This window comes from Myxocyprinus asiaticus, chromosome 4, assembly GCF_019703515.2.
Source record: "Myxocyprinus asiaticus isolate MX2 ecotype Aquarium Trade chromosome 4, UBuf_Myxa_2, whole genome shotgun sequence".
NCBI lineage: Eukaryota > Metazoa > Chordata > Actinopteri > Cypriniformes > Catostomidae > Myxocyprinus > Myxocyprinus asiaticus.
The window spans coordinates 30,573,482-30,599,437 of NC_059347.1; the positions used below are offsets into that span (position 1 = coordinate 30,573,482).

The 25,956-nt window shown below is 38.6% G+C and overlaps 1 protein-coding gene across 2 annotated transcripts in view; it reads left to right on the forward strand.

Moving 5' to 3' along the window:
- LOC127438155 (WD repeat and FYVE domain-containing protein 3-like) overlaps positions 1-25,956 on the forward strand; it is a 124,892-nt gene that overhangs the window by 30,783 nt on the left and 68,153 nt on the right. Inside the window, exons 4-15 of one of the 2 annotated variants that reach the window (XM_051693505.1) lie at positions 248-357; positions 9,153-9,314; positions 10,972-11,164; positions 11,758-11,944; positions 12,634-12,800; positions 16,129-16,596; positions 17,077-17,175; positions 19,375-19,568; positions 21,803-22,260; positions 22,721-22,804; positions 24,608-24,779; positions 25,057-25,271. In XM_051693505.1, the coding sequence (XP_051549465.1) occupies positions 248-357; positions 9,153-9,314; positions 10,972-11,164; positions 11,758-11,944; positions 12,634-12,800; positions 16,129-16,596; positions 17,077-17,175; positions 19,375-19,568; positions 21,803-22,260; positions 22,721-22,804; positions 24,608-24,779; positions 25,057-25,271 (2,509 nt within the window). Of the gene's footprint in view, positions 1-247; positions 358-9,152; positions 9,315-10,971; positions 11,165-11,757; positions 11,945-12,633; positions 12,801-16,128; positions 16,597-17,076; positions 17,176-19,374; positions 19,569-21,275; positions 21,548-21,802; positions 22,261-22,720; positions 22,805-24,607; positions 24,780-25,056; positions 25,272-25,956 lie in introns of those variants that run through there. The other variant, XM_051693513.1, reaches the window with a different exon arrangement.

Sequence of the window (25,956 nt, forward strand, 5' to 3'; positions counted from 1 at the left end):
ATTCACTGGGGTGTCACAGCATTGCATCTCAAAAAGAGGCAGCAATGGATGAAAGGGAAGAGAATCTGCCTGCATGTCATCACCTCTAATTGACTCCTTTCCCAGATGAGGCCAGTCACACACAAGCTGACTGTGAAAATGGATTTGATCCACATGCACAGATTGTTAAATGTCAGTGATTCTATTTGTGTGTGTGTGTGTGTGTGTGTGTGTGTGTGTGTGTGTGTGTGTGCGTGCCCTCCCGCAGAGGCTGCCAGCAGAGCCATTGTGCAATTTTTGGAGGTAAATCAGAGTGAAGAGGCGAGTCGGGGCTGGATGCTTCTGACAACCATGAACCTGCTGGCCTCCTCCGGACAGGTCTGTGTGTGTAATGTGCATCAGACAAAATATAGCACTGGATTTACGTACAGCTTTTGCAAATGAAAACCAGCAGAAATTCCTTTAATCACCTTTATGTGCACAAGACAATTTCAAATGGATAAAAACAAATCCTGACTCAGACGCATCTGATCAAATGAGGAAGTGACACACATGTCCTTATATGTTTGTTTTTTTCTAACAAGACACACAAAAACCTGGACCTTATATGGTGCATAAATCTTTCTTGAAATACTTATTCAATTGTTACATCAGTTGTTTGATTACATATTAAATATGATAAATTCACTGAAAGACAACAACAGAACCACATATTCCTTATACATAAATACTGTATATACATAAAATTATTTGTGGATTTTGCAATTAAATTCATGCCTACATACATGCTATAAATTAGTAGTTTTTAGGTCACTTGCATAACTACCTTGAAATTATTTATCTAACTCAGGTAAGCACCTTAAAAAGATTTTAGTAGAATGTGCAAAAAGTCATCAGACTTGAACATAAATCATATCCAAAGCTTGATTTTCAGTTTTAAAATCATAATCTTAGTTTATACATGCTAACCAAACCCTGAACAAAACTTATTTAAAAAGTTTCTACTAATAAACATCTAAAGATTTGCTTTGTGTCATTGGTTTTCAAGGTGCTTAAAATTTGTCTTTTGCATTTTATTTCATTTATGTTCTAACACTGAAAAATCACAATACATTTTACATGTTATTGTAATTATTCTAAAGAACTGGGATTTGAGTTTCAGATTTAATATTTGTTTTCATTCAGTCAGTATTGCCTTGTGTAACCTGCTGCAGGTACTTTTTTTCATAATCGAAAGGCTAATGACACAAGTTCTACAAGTAACCGCACCCGGTGAAATAACTCTGTGGCTTACATTCGCTTGTGAAGTTTGATAAGGTCCAAACTATCCAATTAGCTACCACAATTGTGTGACTGTGGATGTCACCATCAAGGGTTTGAAGGCCTGTCCTTGTCTCATGGCCTGTGCCCATGTAATGTCTAAATAAATACTGAAAAGGAACTGCCTGTGTGTTTTAGAATCATCCATGTTAGTTTGGCCCTTTCAGCACCGTGAGCTTGTGCGTACTGTTCCATTTCTTGAATCTCAAGCAGCAGTTGCAATTTGAGTGTGTTTGTTGTAGTTTCACTGCTGAGTAAGACCCCATATGTCTTCAGTTGTGCTGCCCTGACACTGCCCTCTCTGATATTAGAGAGGTGTACTGTAATCTCCTACACTGGGAGATTTGGAAACCACGTGGAGGCCAGGAGGACCAGTATGGCAACATTTCATTCAGGTAATGCAGGAGATTCTTTGTGCAGAAGAATACTCTCATTTCACTCTATGAAAGATGACTTCTCCAACAAAGGATTCAGAACTAGAGCCCAGCCTGGAGTCCAGACTTTCAGCTTCTCCAGAATCTCCACTGACCGGTGAAGCTCTGCTAAGTAAGGATGGTGTCTAGTTTCTAAAGATGTTCATTGCCTCCACAGCTTGGAATGCAAGTTCAATATGTCTGGTGGTGCAGACCTAGTATGCCATGGGTCACTATATTTAATGGTAGCCTTGTGTGAAGGAAACTGTCTGAAAGAGGTGTGGTCAGTTGCACAGACTACCCTTCACATAAATTAGCTCAAATTACCAGTTGTTTTTCTAGCCCTGAATCACTTCCTCCCTATACTGAGAGACCAACATGTATTGATCAGACAGACAGTATGCCTGTGATGTCATTCATCATTAGATTTTCTTTCTTCTAAACGCTTTCAAACATATTGCTCACTTTTGATGTGATGGGGCAAATTATCTTTTGTCAGTCAGGATGACAGATGCTCCAGGTCACTTGATTGGAGGTGGAGATTTTCTATCCAGGGGAAGTCACCACATCAGGGACTGTTGACTAAATGCCCAAATGGTCTCTCTTGGATTTTGGACCACTTGGTAGGATCAACATTGGAAGTTATTCATCACGAGAGTGTGTATTGATCATGGTTCTTCTCATTAACAGACAAGAATGCTCCAGTTAGGGGAACAGGACCCATTCCAACCAATGGAGCTGATTCAGCCCATGAAGTTTAGAATGTGAAAGAAAGACTTGATGCGGATTCATGTGGCTGTCCGTAGATCAGCAAAATGTGATCTCCAGGCATTGTTTCCCTATTGACTGTCTGGTTCCGGAAGTAAAAGTTCCATTTGATTTCTAGATAGGCCAATTTCATCTTCATTTTATTTTTTATTTTTTTTATTGTGTTAAATAGAATGGGAAAATCAATTCCAGAAACAAGATGGCTGAAAAAATTGGTGGGGACGGTTGCACTCTATTGTTTGGGACATTATGGTGTCTTCAACTATGCAAAGATTTGCTTTCACAGGTGTACAGGGAGATCCTATACACAATGTTGGACTGTTTAGTAATTGTTTTTTAATTTTTTTTTACCAATTGCACTGGATTATAGCCTATGTCCAAGCCATGTAGTTATAAATGGTTATCAGTTCCCAGATGTGTGTTTGCTCCATTGTAAGGACATTGTGACATTATGGGCATTATTAAAAGGCTGTCTGTGGATGTCCTAGTCATGTGTTGTATCAGCTAAATAGAAACCTTAATGAACTACTGTTCCCAAAATAATGGATCCCCTTCTAGTTAACCTGTGGTGGTACCATGTTTCAGTGATCATGTTTACATGGTACTCCAAGGTAATTGAAAGAATACTATGGTGTTATCATGGTGTGTATGATAAACCTATGATATTACCATAGCATATGTTAAAAAAAAAAAATATGATAATATTATTGAACCATAACTAAAAGCTACTTTTTTTTTATCCCTGAAAGAGTGCATGTTGTTTATTTGTTGGCCTATTTTTATAAAGCAGGTATCTCATTAGTTAGCCAACAGGCTCACATCTCTCTGAGGCCTGTTGTTAGCCACAGCTCTAATTTTATTTTAGATCAGTATAATCCTTAAGGATCATTTACCATCATAAGCTGAAAACAACTGCACAAAAATATTGAATGTAGAAGTGTAGATTTCCCGTGCTCTGAGTGCTCTTACACACACTACCTCTATTTTTACTTCCCTCCCTTTTTTCTGCTTTAGTTGGAATATATAATGAAAGCATTTTCTTGTGTTCAAGCTCCTGATATCATCTCCATGTGGCTCTGTACATAGAGCCAACAGCACTCTAATATACCGACACGTTTCCACTATCTGAAAGCTGACCTCTTCAAATACAGTACATATCCAGTTGGAATGGCACAGTTTATAATGGCTTTCCATAATTAATTCAGCATGCACCACCATTTCTCCAGGCAAGAGTCTGTGGTTCTGGGAGGTGCAACAAGTTTTTGAGGGATGAAATACGTTTGTATTCCAAGCTGTGAGATGCAGACAAAAGTGCTGTTCCTGGCAACATCGCCTGCCCCTCAGAAACAACAAAGGTCTTTTCTTTTCTCTTTATAAGGACGCCCTTCATGCTCAACATTCCCAATGCACCCTCAATTAACCCTCACGGATGCCATTTCTCTTATCTCATCTTTTTTTATTTTTTTCAGCTGTGACGACTTGCGTTGACAGTCTGTGAGAAGTCCTCCAGCTTTTCCCCACTTTCTATTGACCACCAGTCAGGTGGTATTTTTCTGTTTCTGACATTATCATTTAGTGGCTGTTGGTGTCATTTATACTAAACTCCAGGCGACGCTGTCTGCTAGCACAGTGTTCAGGCAAACAACCACAGAGAGAGCTATTCCTAGCCTCAACCGTCTGCCATAACAGAGCCAACATCTCTTGCTTTGTGGAGTCCAACTGTGCTACCAATTTCTCTCACACATGGACCTTGATTTACTTTGCCCAGGAGGCTGTATCAGTGTGACCTGCCTTTGTTCACCTAAACTCTTTTGACTATTTGAAGACTCAGAGACTATTTGAATGAGACAGCCAATACATTTTTCTAAAGGGACTGTGTTTTAGGCTTGCAAAGAAGTGGTATGATTTATTTCTTTGGACATAGTGTGTTTCTTGGAATAAAATTCAGACGTTTTGAATCTCTTCTGCTTTTTGCTTATACTTTCGAATTCTGATGAAAGCAGTGAATGTAATAGTGTTGTAATGCATGCTCCATTTAGGTTTAGCACTATGGGAATTCTTTGGCTGCTCACTGTCTGCTTTGGAATTTTAATAATGGATTTAGCTCTTTCTGACCTAGTGTAGGGATCTTTTTTTTTTTTTTTTTTTTTTTTTTGTGGTAGAATGATTTTGTGTGGTAGATGGTGCACTGATTCAGACTGCATCTGTAATGAAAGAGGTTTAAGTCTAGTGCTGAGTCTGAAACTTCTTACTCGTTCACTGATTCATTATTCTCTATTGCCTATAGTGAATGGCACTCATATAGAGAGGGGAATCTTAAGGAAATGAACTATTTCCTCTTTAAGATTTTGATTCCTTAATGGTTCCATTGACAATTCTTTCGAGTAAGAAATATCTGGAAATGAGAAATGCAATTTTTATTGTGTTTACTGCCTTCAGCATTGTTTTCAAGTGATGAGATAATTTTAGATTTCATCAGAGCAGATGAACCAGCTCATAAGAGTTATTCATTCGGCAGCCGCATTGCACTGGTCAGACTGTAGATTCAAAAGAACCGGTTTATTAGAGTCATTTATTCGGAAATCAGAGTACACTTGTCTCGCTGTATGTTCACTCTGTAGATTAAAAAAAATTGGCTCGCAAGTCATTCATTCGGGAATCGCACTACAATGTTCATATTGTGTGTTTCGCACTATAGATTCAGTAGATGGACAGTGTTGCCACTGATTAGCACAGCAGTAAACAATGTTAGAGTATTACAGTATGGTGCTCTGTCCGCATCAGCAGGAAAATGCATATCAAGTTAACGGAACAAAGTTATGAAAACCATTCGGTTCTGGTATTTTTTTTAAATTGGAACTGGATCCAAATATGAACCAGTTATTGGTTCCCAACCCTACACATATTGCAGTGAATGGGAAAGAATTGAATGAAAAAGAGTGAGCAAATTTGGATGCTGATGTAAATATCGTGTGCTGATCTTAGCTGTCGCACAAACAACTTTCTCATTATTCATTGCTCATTATCAATATTTTTTAGCTTGCTATATTGTAATAATAAAAAAATTTAATCAAATGATTACTTATCAAAGAAAGGAAAGAGTAGTACCATCACAAATCAAAGATAGCAGGAATAAAAGGAGCTGCAAGCTATTTTTTTTCCCCCCAGCTTTGTATTTCTTTTGCATTTATGTATGAGCAATATAGCATCATCTGGTGTACATCAGCTGTACACTATAAATCAGAGTAGATTAGGTTATTAAAGAGTTAACTATATATATGGAATGATGTTGTTTACTCAGAATTTGGAAAACACTACAAAAAAGGGCAGACATGTCATTTAGTGCACTCTGTGGGGACTAGGAGAACGTGTGTTATGTGTGTGTGTGTGTGAAATATGTGCCAGCTTAAGCTGAGTCCTATCTTTTCCCATCATACTGCAATTGATAGGGTTTTATCCTCTTCCTTCAATGTTTCATTGGCAACATTCACAGGATCCTGCTGTGATTATTGTCAGAGCCGAGACTGCAGCAGGTGACAGGGCTGGGAAAAGTGAAGCTCTGACCCACCTGCAGCACTTTGTTTCAGTGATGTCCACCTGAGCCCCTTTAGAGCTTAGGGATGACATCACCGATCTCCCATATATGGTTATTAGGATTTAACAATGAATGGCCTTAGAAAAAAGAACATGTGCACATTATAGAAATACACAATTTATTTAATAGCCTCTTTTCATCAGTAATTTCCTGTTGTGTTGATTTTGGCAGCATCCGTTCACACTTTACCATTAGCTTTGCATTTGTATATGGCCACTCGTGGGAGTGTTTATTTTAGTTGATTGAGGTAATTGCGGTACTAATAAATTCATATAAGTATCGGTAGTTAGTTGAACAAAATAGAATGTTTCAAAGATACATTAACATGATACAACTTAATAGCAACAAATGAGATAACACCACTGATATATAATACAAATGGATCGCTGTTGCAATGTTAAACTGCCAGCAGGAGGTGAAGCCACCGAAGTGTTCGAGCGGCCATCTTTGTATGCCCAAACTCTAAGACAGCTGTCACAAAGACTGACAGGCGAAAACACCCGTGTTTCACCATTTCTGACCTGCAGATTAGTGATGGGAAGATCGGATCATTTTACTGACTTGGATCTTTGAGTCTCTTTCAGAAATATGAACAAATCTTTATTCAAGTAATTTCGTTCATTTGAGCAGAATAACACGTCTACTTATGCAAACTTTGATTATAATCCCAATAAGGAAAAAATGATAATGCAGCCAAGGACAAATTATGAGAAACAGAAAGATTAGTTCACCTTTCAACTCTTTTGGTCCGAGTCCTTTGTTCTTTTGTCACGTGACTGTCGTATACGCTATGCATTGCTCACACAGGAAACTGAAATTATTAGTTCACCTCTCGAGTCATCTTGTCCAGGTCGTTTGTTATTTTGTCACGTGACAGCCGTATACGCTATGCACATACGGCTGTCACGTGACAAAAGAACGAACGACTCCGATAAGAAGATTCCAGAGGTGAACTAATAATTCCAGTTTCCTGTGTGTGTGCGCGCGTGTGTGTGTGTGCGCGCGCGTGTGCATAGCGTATACGGCTGTCACGTGACAAAAGAACGAAAGACTCGGACCAAAAGAGTTGAAAGGTGAACTAATCATTTCTGTTTCCTGTACAGCGCCTATATGGTTTTCATGTAACAAACGAAGGGAGGTTGCGCAATGCGCATGTGCGGCCAACACAAAATGAACGAATCACTCTCTGAGACTACTCATTCTTCTGAGTCACATAAAAGATTTGTTCAAAATGAACGAATCGTTCATGAATGACCCATCACTACTGCAGATGCGACAGTTGCATTTCGCCCTCTAGTGACAATCATGTTTAATGTTTGATTTGCTTGTTATGGATAATATTCGTTATGTGGGAGAAGATATACGCGGATCATGAGAGCATTCGCCTGCCCTGGTGTTCAGTCTATCATTGCAGCACAACAATCACCAAAGGAAGTGGGAAAACTGACCACAAGTTGTAATGTAAGTAGGATAAGCTGTAATATCTGCTCGTTTAGGGTGACAATACGTCCTTTCCCCCGCAAGGGACTTTAAAAAAGTCAGACCGGGATTTCTAAATCGCCATAAATGCCCAAGATTTGCTTGTTTTCACATTGAAGTGCTCTCTGTAGTCAGTTTAATTCATTGTCCTCCAGTCTAACCCGTATCAGTTTAATTTGAACCAGCTTTGCTTTGCACGCCCGCTGCGTGTGTGATAGAGGGGGAGAGAGTGCGCACTCTTATACAAGTGACCACGAGAACAAGGCACTTTTTGATAAAAACATAAAACAAATAACTTCGATGATCACAATAAATAAGTCTGAAAATGTCTGTTTGTATCTTACCTCAGTTTCAGTGAACTTGTTTACATTCAGCTGATCTGTTCGCTGATGAAGTTTGTTAGAGGTGGATACTGTTTGATATACAGTAGATATACATAACTTGCTCGGGCTTTCAAGAAACCGGAAAAATTCCAGACTTTAAAATTAAATAAATAAATACATGTGTAGGACGTTTGTGTTGTAGGGATGATTTACTATTAAGTCAATAGGGACATTGGAATGTTTGGGCATAGCAATATGGCGGCGCAGTGGCTTCACTGATATGACGTCACGAGCAATCCAGTTTTATGTATATATCAGTGGACAACACAAATGATGCAAAATTGCAGAATTTAAATGAATACTTTACACAATATTTACTAAAAATTCACAAAAACAAAATTGAGAACAAACATTTTATATTATCCATTGACAAGGCTGTCTTTAGAGTTATTCATTTGGCAGACGCTTTTATCTAAAGCGACTTACAAAAGAGGAATACACTGTGAATCATCTTAAGGAGGCAATGGTACGGAAAGTGCCTTATTACAAAGTTTCACTAGCATCAGAAAAGTATTCAAGACAGATTAAAGTGCAATAAGAATTTTTATGTATTTATTTTTTTTAGTGACTGGTTAAGTGCTCATGGAAAAGATGTGTCTTTAGCCATTTTTTGAAGATAGAAAGTGAGTTAGCTTCACGGATGGAGTTGGAAGGTCATTCCACCAACGTGGTACGATGAAACTGAAAGTCCGGGAAAGTGTTTTGGTGCCTCTTTGTGTTGGTACAAGTTAACATTTCTGTTTTTCAAAATGGCTAAATTAATGCTGATATATTGGCCAGTCAATACTTACAAGTAATGAACTGTTTCAATAACCTACAGTATATTTTAAGTAGGCTACTTCTTCCCTACTATAAGATAAGAGTCAGTTGTAATCTTCAGTGTAATTGTGTGTATATTTTAGAATTTAAACTGAGGTTCCAGTAAGCTGACAGATATGATGATGCTTTGATCATGCTCTGAGTCACAATTTTGCCTCAAAACACCCTGACATTTAATCAAAATTCACTCATTGGTTATGTTTTTCTGTCTCTTAACATACTCTAATCATCAGATTATTTTAGAAAATTAAACAATTCATAAAATCTTTCAGCTATACTTGATATGAATCTTTGCAACGCAGACTGCTTAATTACATACATGAAAATGTTTTCATTAATTAAGAAATCCCTGGTTGTTACCTGACTTTGAATCTTTTCCGTTCTGTGTCTCTGAAGAAAACGGTGGACTGTATGACCACCATGTCGGTGCCCTCCACGCTGGTGAAATGTCTGTACTTGTTTTTTGACCTGCCCCACATGCCCGAGGTTCCTGCTGCCACCCAGACTGAGCTTCCCCTGGCCGACCGCAGAGCTCTGCTGCAGAAAGTCTTTGTCCAGGTCTGTCTAAACTTTGAAACAGCATTTTCTCCACTAAAATACCCATAAAACATGCTTTTTGCTATTTTATTTCATATTTGCTGATTAGATGTAATTTTATATTAAAATGCTAAAAAGATGTTAAATAATGACAATGAGCTTAAAAATTAACTTAAATAAAAGCTTTAATGACATTTTGGCCTTATAATTAGTAGCACATTGTAATCATAGGCCCTGTTTCCACCTGGTATTAAGATGCATTTTTGGTGATCCGATCACGTGGTCAGCTGAGATGCATTTTTGCTTCCACCTGTTTCCATTGCATCTCCTGTGACCACTTGTGTTTCGGATTTCGAGGGGAGGGTCTCTGATTTCATGATGACATAAATCAGTCACTGTCAGTGTGTGTTACTGCGTGATAATAAACCGCAAGAAGTCATAAAAGACAGTGAAAGCGCAAAAAAATGGCTTACTGTTTCTCCCAGATGCAGCTGAAATGTGATCTAAGCACAAACGCAACTTTTCGAGCAGAATTTTCCATTGTTTTAGTATTAACCTGAGCTTCCGATGTGTGTACTTGTCATCTGTGTCTCTGCATGTTGATGTCAGACACACTGAAGAAGTTCTGTGAAGTTCTTGTGCTTGTATATGTATTAGCTTTTTCACATTTTCAGATCAGACAGTTATTTCCTTTTAAAGCTGCACATTACCGGCAAAGTTTAAACTCTTGTTTAAAGGGATAGTTCACCCAAAAAACATTCTCTCATCATTTACTCACCCTCATGCCATCTTAGATTTATATGACTTTCTTCAGCAGAACACAAAAAAAGATTTTTAGCTCTGTATGTCCATACAATACAATGCAAGTGAATGGTGATCAGACATTTGTAGCTCCAAAAATCACATAAAGGAAACATATAAGTAATCCATAAGACTCCAGTGGTTAAATCTGTATCTTCAGAAGCGATATGATTGGTGCTGGTGAGAAACAGATCAAAATGTAAGTCCTTGTTTTGCTCTAAATCTTCACTTTCACTTTTACATCTGAAAGTCACATGTGGTGCCTGTTTAGTGGAGATTTAGAGTAAATAAGGACTTAAATGTTGTTCTATTTCTCACCCACACCCATTATACTGCTTCTGAAGATACAGATTTCAACACTGGATTCATATGGATTACTTTTATGTTTCTTTTATGTGATTTTCGGAGCTACAGATGTCTGATCACCATTCACTTGTATTGTATGGACCTAAAGAGCTGAGATATTCTTCTAAAAACCTTCATTTGTGTTCTGCTGAAGAAAGAAAGTCATACATATCTGGGATGGCATGAGGATGAGTAAATGATAAGAGAAGTTTCATTTTTGGGTGAACTATCCCTTTAAGTGCAGCAGTTGATTGATAGGTGAGGGGTGGTGCTTTGCTGCTGTCCAGGACACATTCGGAACAGATGAGCGTTTCACACCTCAAATGCTATGTGGTCACATGCGTTTTTGACTACCTCCGTATGTGGTTTCAGTGATCCCCATTTCCACCTGTATTTAGCACTGACCACTTTAATCGAATCACCAGAAATGCATCTTGTTACCAGGTTGAAATGGGGCGATAATGTATTACTCACTCACTGACATGTACTTTTAGTGATTTATTTTCCTGTTTTTCCTCTTTGTTCTACTCAGATCCTTGTAAAGCTGTGCAGTTTTGTTTCCCCGGCAGAGGAGCTGGCCCAGAAGGATGATCTACAGTTGCTCTTCAGTGCCATCACCTCCTGGTGCCCACCCCACAACCTGCCCTGGAGGAAGAGTGCAGGAGAAGTGCTCACTACCATCTCTCGTCATGGACTGAGCATCAATGTCGTCAAGTATATCCACGGTAAATTGTACTGATGATTTGACTGAAGCTTTCTGATTGAGCCTAATTGCTTCTTCCACTGTGGTTCTCAGCCATGCTTATGCATGGATGCGTAATACTGACAATGTTTTGCTGCTGGCATCTTATGAACCCTAGCAACATTTTAACCTTACATAACCAATTACTGTCACAGTTGTGCTTTTAGTATTTTTGGAGGTCAGTTTAATGTGTGGTGCTAGCAGTTCTTGGCAGGAATTGGTTTGCAATTAATGAAAGAACATTCAAATATCAGTACTTAAATTTATGGTTCATCCAAAAGTGAAACTTCTGTCATCATTTACTCAAAGTGAATAGTGACTGAGGCTAACATTCTGCCTAACATCCCCATTTGTGTTCCACGGAATTGAGAAAGAAAGTCTGGAACAACAGCAGAATTTTCATTTCTGGGTGAATAAGAGTCTGAAATCAAAGCTTTCCATTTGAAAACACAAGGTAGGTGTTACCATAGATGTTTATGGGAGTAGAGATGAGTTTACTCTAAATGCCCTGCTAAAGTTAAAATATCTCGGATGTGCACAACCATCATAACACAGTATGATCTGGATCTCTTACAGATAAAGAGTGTTTGTCGACGTGTATCCATAATATGCAGCAGTCAGATGACCTCTCCCCTCTGGAGATTGTAGAGATGTTTGCTGGGCTCTCCTGTTTCTTGAAGGACTCAAGTGATGTCTCACAGACACTGTTGGATGACTTCCGCATGTGTCAGGGCTACACCTTCCTCATAGATCTGATGATCAGGTCTCTGATGCATGATTATTCATTGCACGTCCAAATCTATAGGATTTTATATTCATCATTAATCAGGGCTCAACAATAAAGAGGTTTTTACTGACCCCACCACAAAAATGTACATTGTATATTTGTTTTAAGCATCATTATTAGATGTCAATTTTCAATTTAGTTTCCTTTACAAAAGAAACAAGTTGCAACAAGTAATTCAATAGGTTTCAATTTGCAACAGTAGCTAATTTGCATAAACGTACATATACACACTATTGCCTGAAAATGATCACTGGTGACTTGTTTATAACCTTCAGCCTATTCCTACTGATGCTTCTAAGACTATTGCGCATCATTTGCATAATAATAAAAAAAAAAAAGCTAAATAACTTTACCCTGATGACATTTAAATTGGCAGAATTCACAACAACAATTTTAATACATCACAGAAAACCAACATTTGGCATAAGAACGCATGCATATGATGATAAACTTAAGATGCAGAAACAGCATAGCACTGGCTCAATTGGGCAAGTGACAGTTCTGTCAGCTGGCCTGAAACTCTCAGACTGGTTTTGGGCAATTTTTTTGGTTTAGCCCTGTTAATAGTTGTATTATGTAGTGGAAATAAGAAGCAGTATAATTCTGTAGATCTGTACTATTGAACCGTTGTCATAATCCTCCATTGGATTTTTTGTACATCCTAGGTTGGAGCAGGCCAAAGAGGATGAATCCAAAGATGCTCTAATGGACCTGGTCAACCTGGTGACCGCTCTGACCACATATGGTGTTAGTGAGCTGAAACCAGCTGGCCTTACCACCGGAGCACCCTTCCTGCTTCCAGGTTTTGTGGTCCCACAACCTTCTGGGAAAGGTCAGCCCTCTGTTAAATGACAAGCTTAACTCTTGACATGTCACAGCACAGCTGGGTGTAAATGTTGGTAATGTTGAACTTCGGCCAGGAAACATTGAGAAATTGAGGTTTTCAAAAACATTCAGATGGCATGCCAATATTGAGGCTTAACAATCCAGCCTTGGTAAAATACTTGGTACTTTTACTGTATATTTGCATTCATTCTTATTTTTACATAATTTGGGAGTCTTTTCTTGGTTCTGATTCAGGATTTATATTCTAACTAACAAAGAAACTAAACTGACACACTTTGCCTTCACCATCATGCAGTGACTTTCAGCTCTGCTGTTCTTTTTTAGATAAAGATTTTGTATTTATTTTTTAGGGAATGAGACTCAACTGAAATCTTTTTAAAGGCATGCATTGCCCAAAAATATGAAAATTCTTTCATTATTTACACACCCACATGAATTACTTTCTTATGTGGAACATAATAGGAGATGTTAGGCAGAATGTTAGGGACTAACAACCTCAGTCCCCATTCACTTTCATTGTATGGAGAAAAAAAAAAACAGCTTCTCTTGTGTTTCCCAGAAGAAAAAAAAGTCTTATAGGCGTGGAACGACAAGAGTGAGTAAATGACAGAATTTTCATTTTAGGCTGAACTATCCCTTTAAAAGCTTGCAGGATGAATTAACCAAGATGTAATCAATGGTTGTCCAACCCACTGAGTGAGATTAGCAGTGTTCTTTCGGCATCGTCATTTCATTTATTAACCTCCTCATCGGTGTCTGCTGCAGCTAGATTACACTTTTAATCACACAGAGGGAGTAGAACGGCCTGTGGTTTCTGAGGGAGAATTAAAACATTAGTGTTCAGTGACTATAAATGGCATTAATTGGACAGGAGGCAAGCAGCAGACACCTACTGTGTAATTTGGTTAGGTTATTTGTTTGCCTTGTCTTATGCCTCACCAAGAGCCATTAAATGCTGTAATTAAAATAATAGCGCCATATAATGTTGTTTGTGCACCCAGTCACATTAAGACTTCCTCTTTTCCAACAAGCCAATCAGAAGCACAGCTTATTCCCTGTGTCGTGAGAGACTTTAATGAGAGTGCATAAAGGTTGAAAGCACAAGAATGTGTTTTAAGCTGCAGGGTTAAAGGACTGACTTGTTATTTTGCTCTGCTACAATAATGTGATGGGCAGACATTTCTAGTTAATATTGCATACCCTTTGTTTTCATGAACTCTAGTTAAAGTGCATAGTCTCTCATCAGAATCAGCCAAAGAAAGGAATGAACTAGCAGTGCAAATGCTAAATTTAAAATCTGTTAACAGGTATGACACCAGCAAGAGGGAAAGAAAAATGTAGCAAGGGCAATTTGTTGCTGACCACATACTCGCTTTTTGATGAACAAGCCATTTGTCATCTGTATTATGTGTGACCTATGTGCACTCACTGTTTACTGTGGTTAACAGCAGAATGACTTGGTGGTTGTCTTGTAGGGGTGTAAATCACAAGTTTCATCACAATACATTCTTGTATCAATTCTTTTAGCCAGTGATCCGATGTTTGCAGATACCTCAAAGTCTGTTGCGATGCGATTTCGATTCAATTTGATTCAGGGGCCTGCGATCAATATTATGATATTATGTGCCTATTTTACACAAACAATTCCATTTATTATCTCACAAATGCAACCAAAATATAATTTAACTATTTTATTGAGCTATCTGAAAAGTTAAAATTCAATATCCACATTGGGACATCCACAACAAAATATAATGCAGAAAAATAAATAATATAAAAAATAAAGTCACGTACATGTGATGATCATTCGTTTGATGACAGCTCATTGCCATGTGGAATGAGGAAAACACTAAAGTGACAATTTGTCATCTCTACAACAGTCAAGTAAGTCTTTCAATCCAAAAAACATACATACCCATGACAGGAGAGTATGTGCTGTCCATGTTTTTTCTTGGCTACAAAATTATTTTACATTTTACTGTGAAAAATGTTAGTAAGGGTGTTGATCTTTAGATGTGAAAAGTCTTGTAATTGATGCTGGTGCAGGTGTTTTCTCTTTCCCTCATCAGCACCGTTCAGAATATCATGGCTGTTTAACCATTTGACATGGTTAAATTGCTCCATAGTGCTTTAAAATAGAAAATTCTCATGTGGAATTCAAATGGGTCGCATGCGCCATGATATCGAGGGAAGCCCGATTTAATCATGCATGTGATCAGGGCCTGGGTAGTTCAGCGAGTATTGACGCTGACTACCACCTCTGGAGTCATGAGTTCAAATCCAGGGTATGCTGGTTGACTCCAGCTAGGTCTCCTAAGCAACCAAATTGGCCCGGTTGCTAGGAAGGGTAGAGTCACATGGGGTAACCTCCTCGTGGTCGTGATTAGTGGTTCTCACTCTTAGTAGGGCGTGTGGTAAGTTGTGCGTGGATCATGGAGAGTAGTATGAGCCTCCACGTGCTGGAAGTCTCCGCGGTGTCATGCACAACGAGCCACGTGATAAGATGCGCGGATTGACTGTCTCAGAAGCGGAGGCAACTGAGACTTGTCCTCCGCCACCCGGATTGAGGTGAGTAACCACACCACCATGAGGACCTACTAAGTAGTGGGAATTGGGCATTCCAAATTGGGGAGAAAAGGGGATAAAAAATAAATACATTTAAAAAAAATCACGCTTGTGATCGGCTCTGCACTCTCCTGTCACCGGAGCTCTCAGCCCTGTTGATGCCTGCGCACAGATAGACAAGGTGCAACTTCAGGCTTCAATCACTCTGTGCACATCCTTGTCCCACAGGAGAAAAAAATGTGTGCTTGTAAAGCAAGATGAACATCATAAGGTTGCTGCAATGCCTGATGGAAATGCGTACGGACGTGGCTGACATGAGAATGTCAAAATAAAGGTGCATCTAAAATGCGTTGAATCGATGACATCGCATTGTTGGTGATTAGATCGATGCAACAATCCAGATAGATGGATCGTTTCACCCCTATTTTCTTGTATTCACATTTCTGCTTTTCTAAATTCCATTTAGAGGAAATGAAAAATAATTATATTATATTTAAGCAATAAGGTACTAGAGTCTGTATTGTATTGTAAAGAGGTTGCAACAAGAATAACGGTCAGCTATGGGTGCTGTGCAATGATAAATAGAAGCTCGGGGAAGAGGTCATAGCTGTGCTTTATCGTGAATAAAGGACAGCTGTTGATGACCAGTTATCATTATTATTATTGACCCCTGGCTAGAGAGTTGTTTGTTAAAAATATTTAGTTTTTTTTTGTTTGTTTTTATGACAGTTTTTTATTTCTGTTTTCAGGCCATACAGTCAGGAACATCCAGGCCTTTTCTGTGCTTCAGAACGCCTTCTTGAAAGCCAAGAGCGGTCAGTTAGCACGTATGATTCTTGAAGCCATTGCCAACATCTATGCTGCCGACTACGCCAACTATTTCATCTTAGAGGCACAACACACGCTATCACAGTTTGCCGAGCGAGTAGCAAAGCTGCCTGAGGTGCAGACCAAGTACTTTGAACTGCTAGAGTTTGTTGTCTTTGGACTCAATTACATACCATGCAAAGAGCTTTTTAGTGTTAGCGTGCTGTTAAAGTCGAGCACTTCCTACGGATGCAGCATCACAGCTACTCGGACTCTTCTCAAGCTTGGACGCCACCACCCTGTCTTCAGTGATGTCTTCCGTGAAGTTGGACTGCTTGAAGTGCTAGTTAACCTGCTCCACAAATATGCAGCACTTTTAAAAGATCCAACACAAGCACATAGCGAGCAGAGTAAGACTTATCTTTGGAATCTCAACCATTTAAAATGAAAGGTGCTCAATAATGCTCACAAAAAGTATCATGGTTATACCAACTTTTATTTGACATGTACCATAGTAATACCATGTTTTTGGGCATGTACAATGGTAGTGCCATGATATTCTTTGTAGTGCCTTGGAGCACCCTGTAAATACCATTACACATGAATATGGTAATCATTTAGTACCATGGTGTACAGTATATACGGTGTAGTATAATACCATACCATTACTGTACTATGGCACCACAACAGTGCTTTTTCCAAGTGTAATATTTTATAAGTTTTGTCAATGTGGAGCTATGCTATATTTGTTTATCTGTCTGCCTAGAGGGTTCTTGATTAGCATGCTGTGTTTTGAAAGCATTAGCGATACATAAGACATTTTTGGATAAGGCTGTACAAATACTAGTCATCGTTTCTGTGTTTACTGATTGTTCCTTCTCTGTGGGTAGGAGATGCAAAGAACAATGTGGCGGAAGAGCAAAAGCAGCTTGCCTGGCTTGTCATGGAGACACTCACAGTCCTTTTGCAAGGCTCAAACACCAATGCAGGCAAGTGTGTATGACTGTTTCCTGGAGTGAAGTTAGTTCAGATTCATTTGACTTTGATATCAAAACAGACTGGATTTATGATCAGTTGTTCTGAGGATTTAGTTTGACTCCCTATTCTTTTTTCTTTTGCTGGGTTTTGAAAGAAGAAATGGCAGGCAATAGGCTAGGATTTAGATCGACTTTGCTGTCACTGTCTCCTCCTTGTAGTTAGCTCTTTCTGAGCTTGAGAGACTGTGCATCTATTTCTATTTTAGTTTTGTCTGTATTTCTTTCTTACTGACATTGTCCTCTTGGTGGAAGCATATGGGGCAAGTTTAAAGGTGCACTAAGTAACTTTTTGTTTGTCATGTTGGACTTACAGTGACACCTAGTGGTGTGGATGCAGCATCATTCAAACACAGTAGTTTTCAGTTACAGATGCCATTGTAGAAATTCACTATTCACAATCAGCCATGATTAATTTAATCCAAGAGAGAAAGTGTCCAATATCAAGACGGTTACTGAGATTAAGTGAGTAGTATTCAGCTGGTCATGTGATTCTAAAATGGCAGCCAACATGAGGGCACCCCTCCCCCATGTAGAATAAAACAGCTTTTATAAGGTTACTGATATGACTAGAGTCCTCATCTCATGTGAGTGCTCATGATTGTATACATATGTTTCAAAATGACAGAAAATTTCTTTAGGACTAAATCTTTATTATTGGGGAAAAAATGATTGCTTGCACCTTTAATTAACCTTTAAACATATGAGTAACACTTAACAAAAAGTTTCCAGGGGGCATGGGTAGCTCAGCGAGTATTGACGCTGACTCCCACCCCTGGAGTCGTGAGTTCGATTGGCCCGGTTGCTTGGGAGCATAGAGTCACATGGGGTAACCTCTTCGTGGTCGCGATTAGTGGTTCTCGCTCTCAATGGGGCGCGTGGTAAGTTGTGCATGGATCGCGAAGAGTAGCATGAGCCTCCAAGTGCTGTGAGTCTCCGAGGTATCATGCACAATGAGCCACGTGATAAGATGTGCGGATTGATGTTCTCAGAAACGGAGGCAATGGAGACTTGTCTTCCGCCACCTGGATTGAGGTGAGTAACCGCGCCACCACGAGGACCTACTAAGTAGTGGGAATTGGGCATTCCAGATTGGGAGAAAAGGGGATGATAATAACAAAAAAAACAATAAGGTTCCATTCTTTAACATGAATTAATGCATTAGGTATCATAAACAAACAATTAACAGTATATTTTTACAGCATTGTTTAATATTTGTTAGTGTTAGTTAATAAAAAATACAGTTGTTAATGTTATTTCATATTGCATTTTGATTTAAAAAATGCATATGTTAAAACTAACCAAAACTAACATTAACCAAGATTAATAAATGCTGTAAAAGTATTGTTCATTATTAGTTCATGTTAACTAATGTTTGAACTAATGTTTTCAAATGGAACCTTATTGTAAAGTGTAACCAAACTATGTAACTGTCACACTATTTCAAAAGAAAAACCATGACTTTATACTCGTTTGCATGAGACTGTTGTAATAAACCATCGAATGACCATGCAAATCCTCTAACTTTTACATGAAATCCATGCAATGATACCAGGAAGGAATCTGACAAAACTTAACATCAAGCATGATTTAGACAGTGTTACAACTTTGTTACATGTTACCTTTGGTACATCTGCCCCATAGGCAGCCTTTTTTAACAAACAAGGGGACGTGTGGTCAGAATTGTTTCCTATGACAACTGACTGCATCTGTGGCATGCTGTGAATTAACACAGAAAATAATTTTAACTACATGACAGAGCTTAAGTTGTATTTAACCTGGAATACTTCTTTAAACCCTGCTCTCAGGCCCTGCAGTAGTCTCACTCTTACTGTTGAGTCAGGTCTCTGGTTATGGAAATGCTCTTAACAGCTCTGTAATCATTCCTATTCTCTCATGTCTGCTGCTCCGTCTCTGAACACTCACTCTCACAGATGCTCTCATGCCTTAGTCTTTGTTAGCCAATCAGTTTTCAGTGTAAAACATTACTTGAGTGATTCCAAATGTTTAAATGTGGCACTACCACTAAGATGATCAATCATTTGTGAATCTCAGTGCAGCAAATTAGTGTCTTGATTTACTGAATATTTACATATTACATCTAACATAACGTTTACGTCTGACAATAAAATCGTCAAATGATCTTCCTGTCAGGTTTGTTCCGTGAGTTTGGAGGTGCACGATGCGTGCACAATATCGTGAAGTACCGTCAGTGTCGTGAGCATGCTCTAATGATCATTCAGCAGCTGGTTCTGTCGCCGTCTGGTGATGATGACATGGGCACGCTGCTTGGCCTAATGCACTCCGCACCGTCAACAGAACTACAGCTCAAAACTGACATATTGCGGGTGAGTAGGCACATTCATAACTCTAGCAAACTAGTCTTCACTTTTGTGGTGCAAAGAACACTTTTTTTTTTTTTTTGTTATTTTGCCATCATATTTCCATAAATTGGGTTAGGAGCATCTTGATTTATAATGAACTTTTAGTCCTCACAATTTAAAGGGGTCACGATATGCCTCTTTGTTATTATTTTAAGATGTTCCTTGATGTCACTTAAAATATTAGTTACGTTTTTTGCTCAAAAAACTGTCATCTATTTGTAAAACGATAATTTTCCACCCTCATTCTGACCCTCTGTCAGGCTCTGCTGCTTCTCCTTTAAGACTTGACAGTAAACGCCCACTGTTATGATTGGCACTCTGCTCTTGACTGACCTGTCATCTTACTGCTCACCGTTACAGTGTGGGCTACGGAGGTGATAAGGTAAATTAGGAGTTGGTGTGTTAATGTGGAGGCGGTTAGATTCAAATGTCTACCACAGTGTGACATCACAATGTGGAGGAAGTAGAGAACGAGTCATTTTGGCAGCATGGTTTCAACAAATGTTCTTAAAGTGAGGAGGAAGTTTTGCATTCTGAAACGTGCAGTATGTTTTATATTAAATGTTGAGATTAAGGCAATTTTGATTCCTCATGTCATGACCCTTTTAAAGTCCCCATAACATCTCTTGACAAAAGCAGTTTTATTTCCGGTGTTATTAGATTTTCTATTGAAACAGGAAGTTTGGGTGTGACATTAAAGGGTTGCAAAAAACTTTGCTAATATTATAAGTAAACCTCAAGGAACATATTAAAATAATAACAAAAAGGCATGTCATGACCCCTTTTTCCCACTAGGCTTTAGTTACATCACAGCCTTGAACCATGTTTTTTTTACTTCGCTAGCTAGCTGGTATTCAATTCTAGAGAGCAGTTGATTGGATAAAAATCTGTGTCAAATCCTGAGTAATAAATATTTTTGGTCCGTTTTTTTTCTGTTAGCGACTAACTTAAGTTTATTGCTATATGCGAATATCTGCCAAAGGTAAGTTTTGTCAACGTTTAGGAGTACTGGCAAGGAGTACACTAGTATATACATATGGCTAATAGACGTATAGGCCTTTATCACAGTCCAAATAGCAGCGTACATTAATCAAACATCCGCCTATAGATCGGTCTATGGAGGATCGCCAGTTTTTATAAATAAATGAAACTAAATTAGATGCACTTGGCAGTAAACATCAACCGTTTCAGTTGTTTATTTGAAGTAACACAGCACTTCACTATGTCTGTCATCTTCCACTTGAATGTACAATAGTATTAAAATTTCCCAGTTCATGAGGAGCTGCGTGCTTTTCAGGTTACTCCCAGAGGATTGTGCTCAACTTGAGTCTGAAGAGACTATGTTTAAGTCTTTCAGTATTATTGTTTCACTATTGCAGCTTGTTAATCTCCTGTTTGTATTTTAAATATAATAAAGTTGTCGACAACGTGACATTTTCATCTTTATTTTTTATTTATGTTGCATTTGGGCACCAGTGAATGCTTCCCCAGACATCACACTCACACCGCAAGGATACAACTACACATTTCCAATGATTAAACCAGTTATATTCTGTAATCAGACTCTGGGATGGATATGTTTCTTTATTTGAACATTTTAAACATTTTATAACATACCTGGAGATTATATTAAAAAGTAAGTACATGAAAGCAATATGATTGTGCATTATCGTTGCGCATACTCTGTACCAACTTTACTTGGAATAAGTTATTTTCTTTTGTGACATATTGTATACTACTGTCTTGTTTTAATGCTCTTTAATGTGTACATGAACTCATGTTTGTTCTGTGTTCTTGCATTCCTCTCATAAAGAATGTATGTATACTCTGTGAAGTGCTGCCTACTTGCATATGTACTTTCCTTGAAAATCATAAAATGCATCTGATAACATGACACCGTTTTACTTTGTTTCATCATCCCTGAGCAATTATTGGAAAGTGAGGTAGGTCTGTTTCGATTAATTGTACATAAAATAGACCATGATAATTCCATTCTATGGGCACTGCCATTGAAACATACTTCAACTGTAGTTGTTTTACGCTTCAAAACGAAGGTTCTGCTGTGCGAATGCGGGAGTGTGATTAAGGCCTATAGACATGGACTAAAAGCCACAAAACATCAAATTTGATTTCATGAGGTCTTTTAGTTCATTTGAATTCACTTGACAAACTTGTTCATTGTTTCTCTTTAACTTAAGGCTTTGCTAGCTGTGCTGCGCGAGAGCCACCGTACACGTACTGTCTTCCGCAAGGTGGGCGGCTTTGTGTACGTGACCTCACTGCTGGTTGCCATGGAGCGTTCTCTCTGTTCTCCACCTGTCAGCGGTTGGGAGAAGGTCAACCAGAACAAAGTCTTTGAACTTCTACACACCGTATTCTGCACACTAACAGCAGCCATGCGTTACGAACCTGCCAACTCGCACTTCTTTCGCACCGAGATCCAGTACGAGAAGCTGGCTGATGCAGTGCGACTATTGGGTTGTTTTTCTGATGCTAAGAAAGTTGGTCCAGTGACCGTGTTCCCCTCAAACGCCCAACCATTCCAGCGATTACTTGAGGATGAGATCATACCTCCAGAAAACGTGTGTCCCACACTCAAACACTGCAGCAAGCTGTTCATTTACCTATACAAGATGGCCACCGATTCATTTGACAGGTGTGGATACTCATTTGACGGTTTTTGTTCTTGATGGATGGAAAGGTTCAATGTGTTTTGATGTGAATTTCTCTGGCTAGATTGTAATATAATGATTCTCTAGAGGTCTGTAGAGGTGTGTAGTTACCATTAATCTAACATTATCAAAAGTCATTTCTTTCTGAAGAGACACACATGCCTTTACGTGCCATCTGAGTGTAGTTATGCTTTGGGCTTGTGTCTGTTTTAGATTTGCATGAACTGTAGTTCATCTGATAAGTTCTGTGTGCTATGCTCTGAGCTGTATATTTAAAGGGAACTAACTGCTTTCCTTTCTTGCTCTTTCTCATTTCTTTTTGTCTTGCAACCTCTGACATTGCCTGGCTGCACACGCGGGGGTGTGTGTGTGTATGGCTGTGTGAATGTTGGGTTTCTCGGTATGTTGATTGTTGGGTCATGACTCTGCGTGTTCTTCGTGTAGTCGTGCTGAGCAGTTGCCTCCCTGCTTGACTCATGAGACCTCACTGCCCTCTCCTTGGGGCACGCCAGCAATCTCCAGGAAGAGGTACTGCTTTCTGCCACCTCTTCCTTTTCTCCCTGTCTTTTTCTCTTTTCATTTCCTACTCTGCTTGTTCAGAGAATTTCTTTTATACTCTCTTCCTTAAGTCACCTTTTCCTCTCTTTATCACTCTCTTCATTTAATGTTTTTTTAGAAATGGGTACAAGTACTCAGGTGGGTGATTATGATGAAACCTTTCAAGAAAATGCCCTGGTCCTACTATTACTTCTTAATAAAAAGAAGAAAGAATGCAAAATGAAGCCTATTTTTGGGGCCATCCAGATTTTTATATTGTGAAATTATTTTCATTAACATTACACACATTTTACCCCCCAGTTCTCATTATTGCATTGCAAGAAAAATAGGGTCATTATAATATCCTCATTAACACATGGAATGTGAAAAAGATGATATAGTATTAAAATTGTAAATTATTTATACATCATAGTAGTGCTCCCTTGGTACTGCCTTTTAATTTTTGCTGATTTAATTAAAAGCAATCAAAGTACAATAGCATCTTTTATTTTTATGTAAACAGTAACAAAAATAACTCTTATGGTAATGAGAATCAACACTGAAAATGAGAATAGTAAAAGTAAAACGTCCAGATGTTACAGTAATGAGAATTGTGGGGTAAAATGTGCTTAGGTGTCCTGAAAATAATGTCACAATGCAAAAAATTACAATGGTCCTAAGTGTAGGCTTAATTTTCTTTTATGTAAAATATAATATCATGGGTTTTGTTTTTGTTTTTGTATTTGTTGTTTTGTTTTTATATTTATTGAGGCATTAAATATTGCCAGGACCTTTTTCTTTCATGAGAATCAGTATTTGGAAGTAACTTGAAGTGAATTGACTTTTTTAAACTTCAAACCTCACTATAAAACATGGTGTCAGAAAAGGGCCTCAATTTTTAATTTTGTGTTTGGCTACAGTGTCAGTTTCATAGGTATCTTGTAGTCAGGTTAATCAGACAGCAATTTACATTAACACTGTTCACAGTGACTTTCAGTCTGGGGTAGTAACAGCATTCAGTACTCTAGAGAGTATTAAAGTGCATTCAAACAGGACTAATTCCTCATTTAAAAATGTTTAGATGGAGCGCAACTGAATTAAATGGATTGCTTGAGTTTTGACTTGTTTTTATAAGTTTGTTTTTTAAAAAACTATTTTTATCTTGAAATACCATCTCAAGTTAAACGAGACACAGAAAACTCAGCAAGACCCAGACATGTACAGAATGTACATAGGCAAATAATTTAAGAAATACCCCCAAATACTGGTTGATTTATCTGTACTGTAGTAGACAAAATTTCCATCCTGATTTCTTTCTCACGCCTTTTTTCTTGATTTATTGTGTTTCTGTCCTGTATTCATCTACCTCTCATCAGATCCATCTCCTCTTACTTTTCCTCTACTTTTCCTCTTGTTATCTTTTGTTCTCCTCCTTTCTGCACCTCCTCATCTGCCACGTTGAGCTACTTTGCTTACACGCAAAGCTTGCAATTGCAAAAAACGTCCCCCTCTGGTTGAGCTGCCAGCTTTTTTCAGCTCTTTGCTTTTCTCAAGCTCTCTGCGGGGAGTTTTAGATTCATAATTAACATTATGTGAAAGCTAATATTCTAAATTTGACATTTTGGTGCTGTAACCCAAAAAGTTGTACTGATTAAAAAATGTCTAAGGAGATACTGCAAAGTCAAAATACATAAAAGTATAGCATAACATATGAAGATTCATTGCACTGCTGTAGTTTCCAGACACAGTACTGAAACTTGATGAGTGATTAAATGATCTCTTCTTTTCAAATAGACATGGCTACCACAGCTCATCCAACTCTGCTCCCAGTAAAGCCCTAACAGACCTAAAGCTGCACTTGGGAAATCCATTGCAACACTCTTCAGACCCTGTAGTCATCCAGCCTGGAGCAGTGTTGGCAATGCTCGACCTTCTACCCTCCGTTTCTTCTGACACACAGCCTGAGGTATGAGCTGCTTGTTTGTAGACATAGGCTCTGAATCACAACCTAGTCAGCAATCATTTTGTATGTTTAGGTTTGCTGACATCTTTGGAGGCTGTGATCTAGTTCTGGGTTGACTCAGAGAAGTTAGCAAGAAGCCCAAATTTTTTTGCAACTTTAAACTGCTATGAAGATTCTTTTGTGTGTTTAGCAAAGCTCTCAAATCTTAGTTTCTATTCAAACTGAAAGTGTCATCATCTCTGAGGCCTGAAGCTCACTTCATCCTCGCTCTGCTTCTCAGCATGCTCTGGACCTTCAGCTAGCAGTTGCTAACATCCTGCAGCTGCTGGTGCACTCAGAGAGAAACCAGCAGATCCTGTGTGAGGCGGGTCTGCACTCACGCCTGCTTCAGCGCTGCAGCTGCGCTTTAGGAGATGAAGATCACCCACTCCACCCACCGCTGCAGAGGATGTTTGAGCGACTGGCCTCCCAGGCCCTACAGCCCATGGTGCTTAGGTGAGTCTGTGTTTGTTCATTATATAAGTAAATATAAGAAAGGAAATTGCTGACTGTGTGAGGAGACTAATGAAGCATTCAAGACCATGCTGTTCAGGTAAGATTAAAAGAGAGCGGTGATCTGGTTTATGGCCTGCAGCATTGTGGCTTATTGCCTTTTTGTAATGCATTTAATCAGTTAAACATTTACAAAGGGTGCTCATCAACTTTATAAAGAGTTTCAATAATTCTTGAAATAAGGGACTAAACATGTTTTAAGGAGCACCTATTATGGTTTTTAAACATGCCTAATTTTGTTTTAAAGGTCTCATACAATAGATTTACATGCATCCAAGGTCAAAAAACACTTTCATTTGCTCATAATTTAAATTGCAGCATTACCTTTTTTTCCCAGTGTCAAAAACGACTCGTTCAATGAACCATTCTAAAGGATTCATTCTAAACTCCTCCTTTAAGAGAGCCTACTATGCTCTGATTGGTCAGATGTCCCAGTCTGTTGTGATTGGTGTACCGCTTAGTGTAGTGTTTGAGGGTGGGTCAAAGCTGTTCGCGAGCAGCCAATGAAGACCAGAGGCGGGATTTTTGTTACCAAATTAGGTAGGTTAGAGGAAGTAAGTCTGGAATTACTAACGACTCGGTTCTTTTTTTAACTCCATTTGTCGTGCACTTTGATTTTTGAAACTTT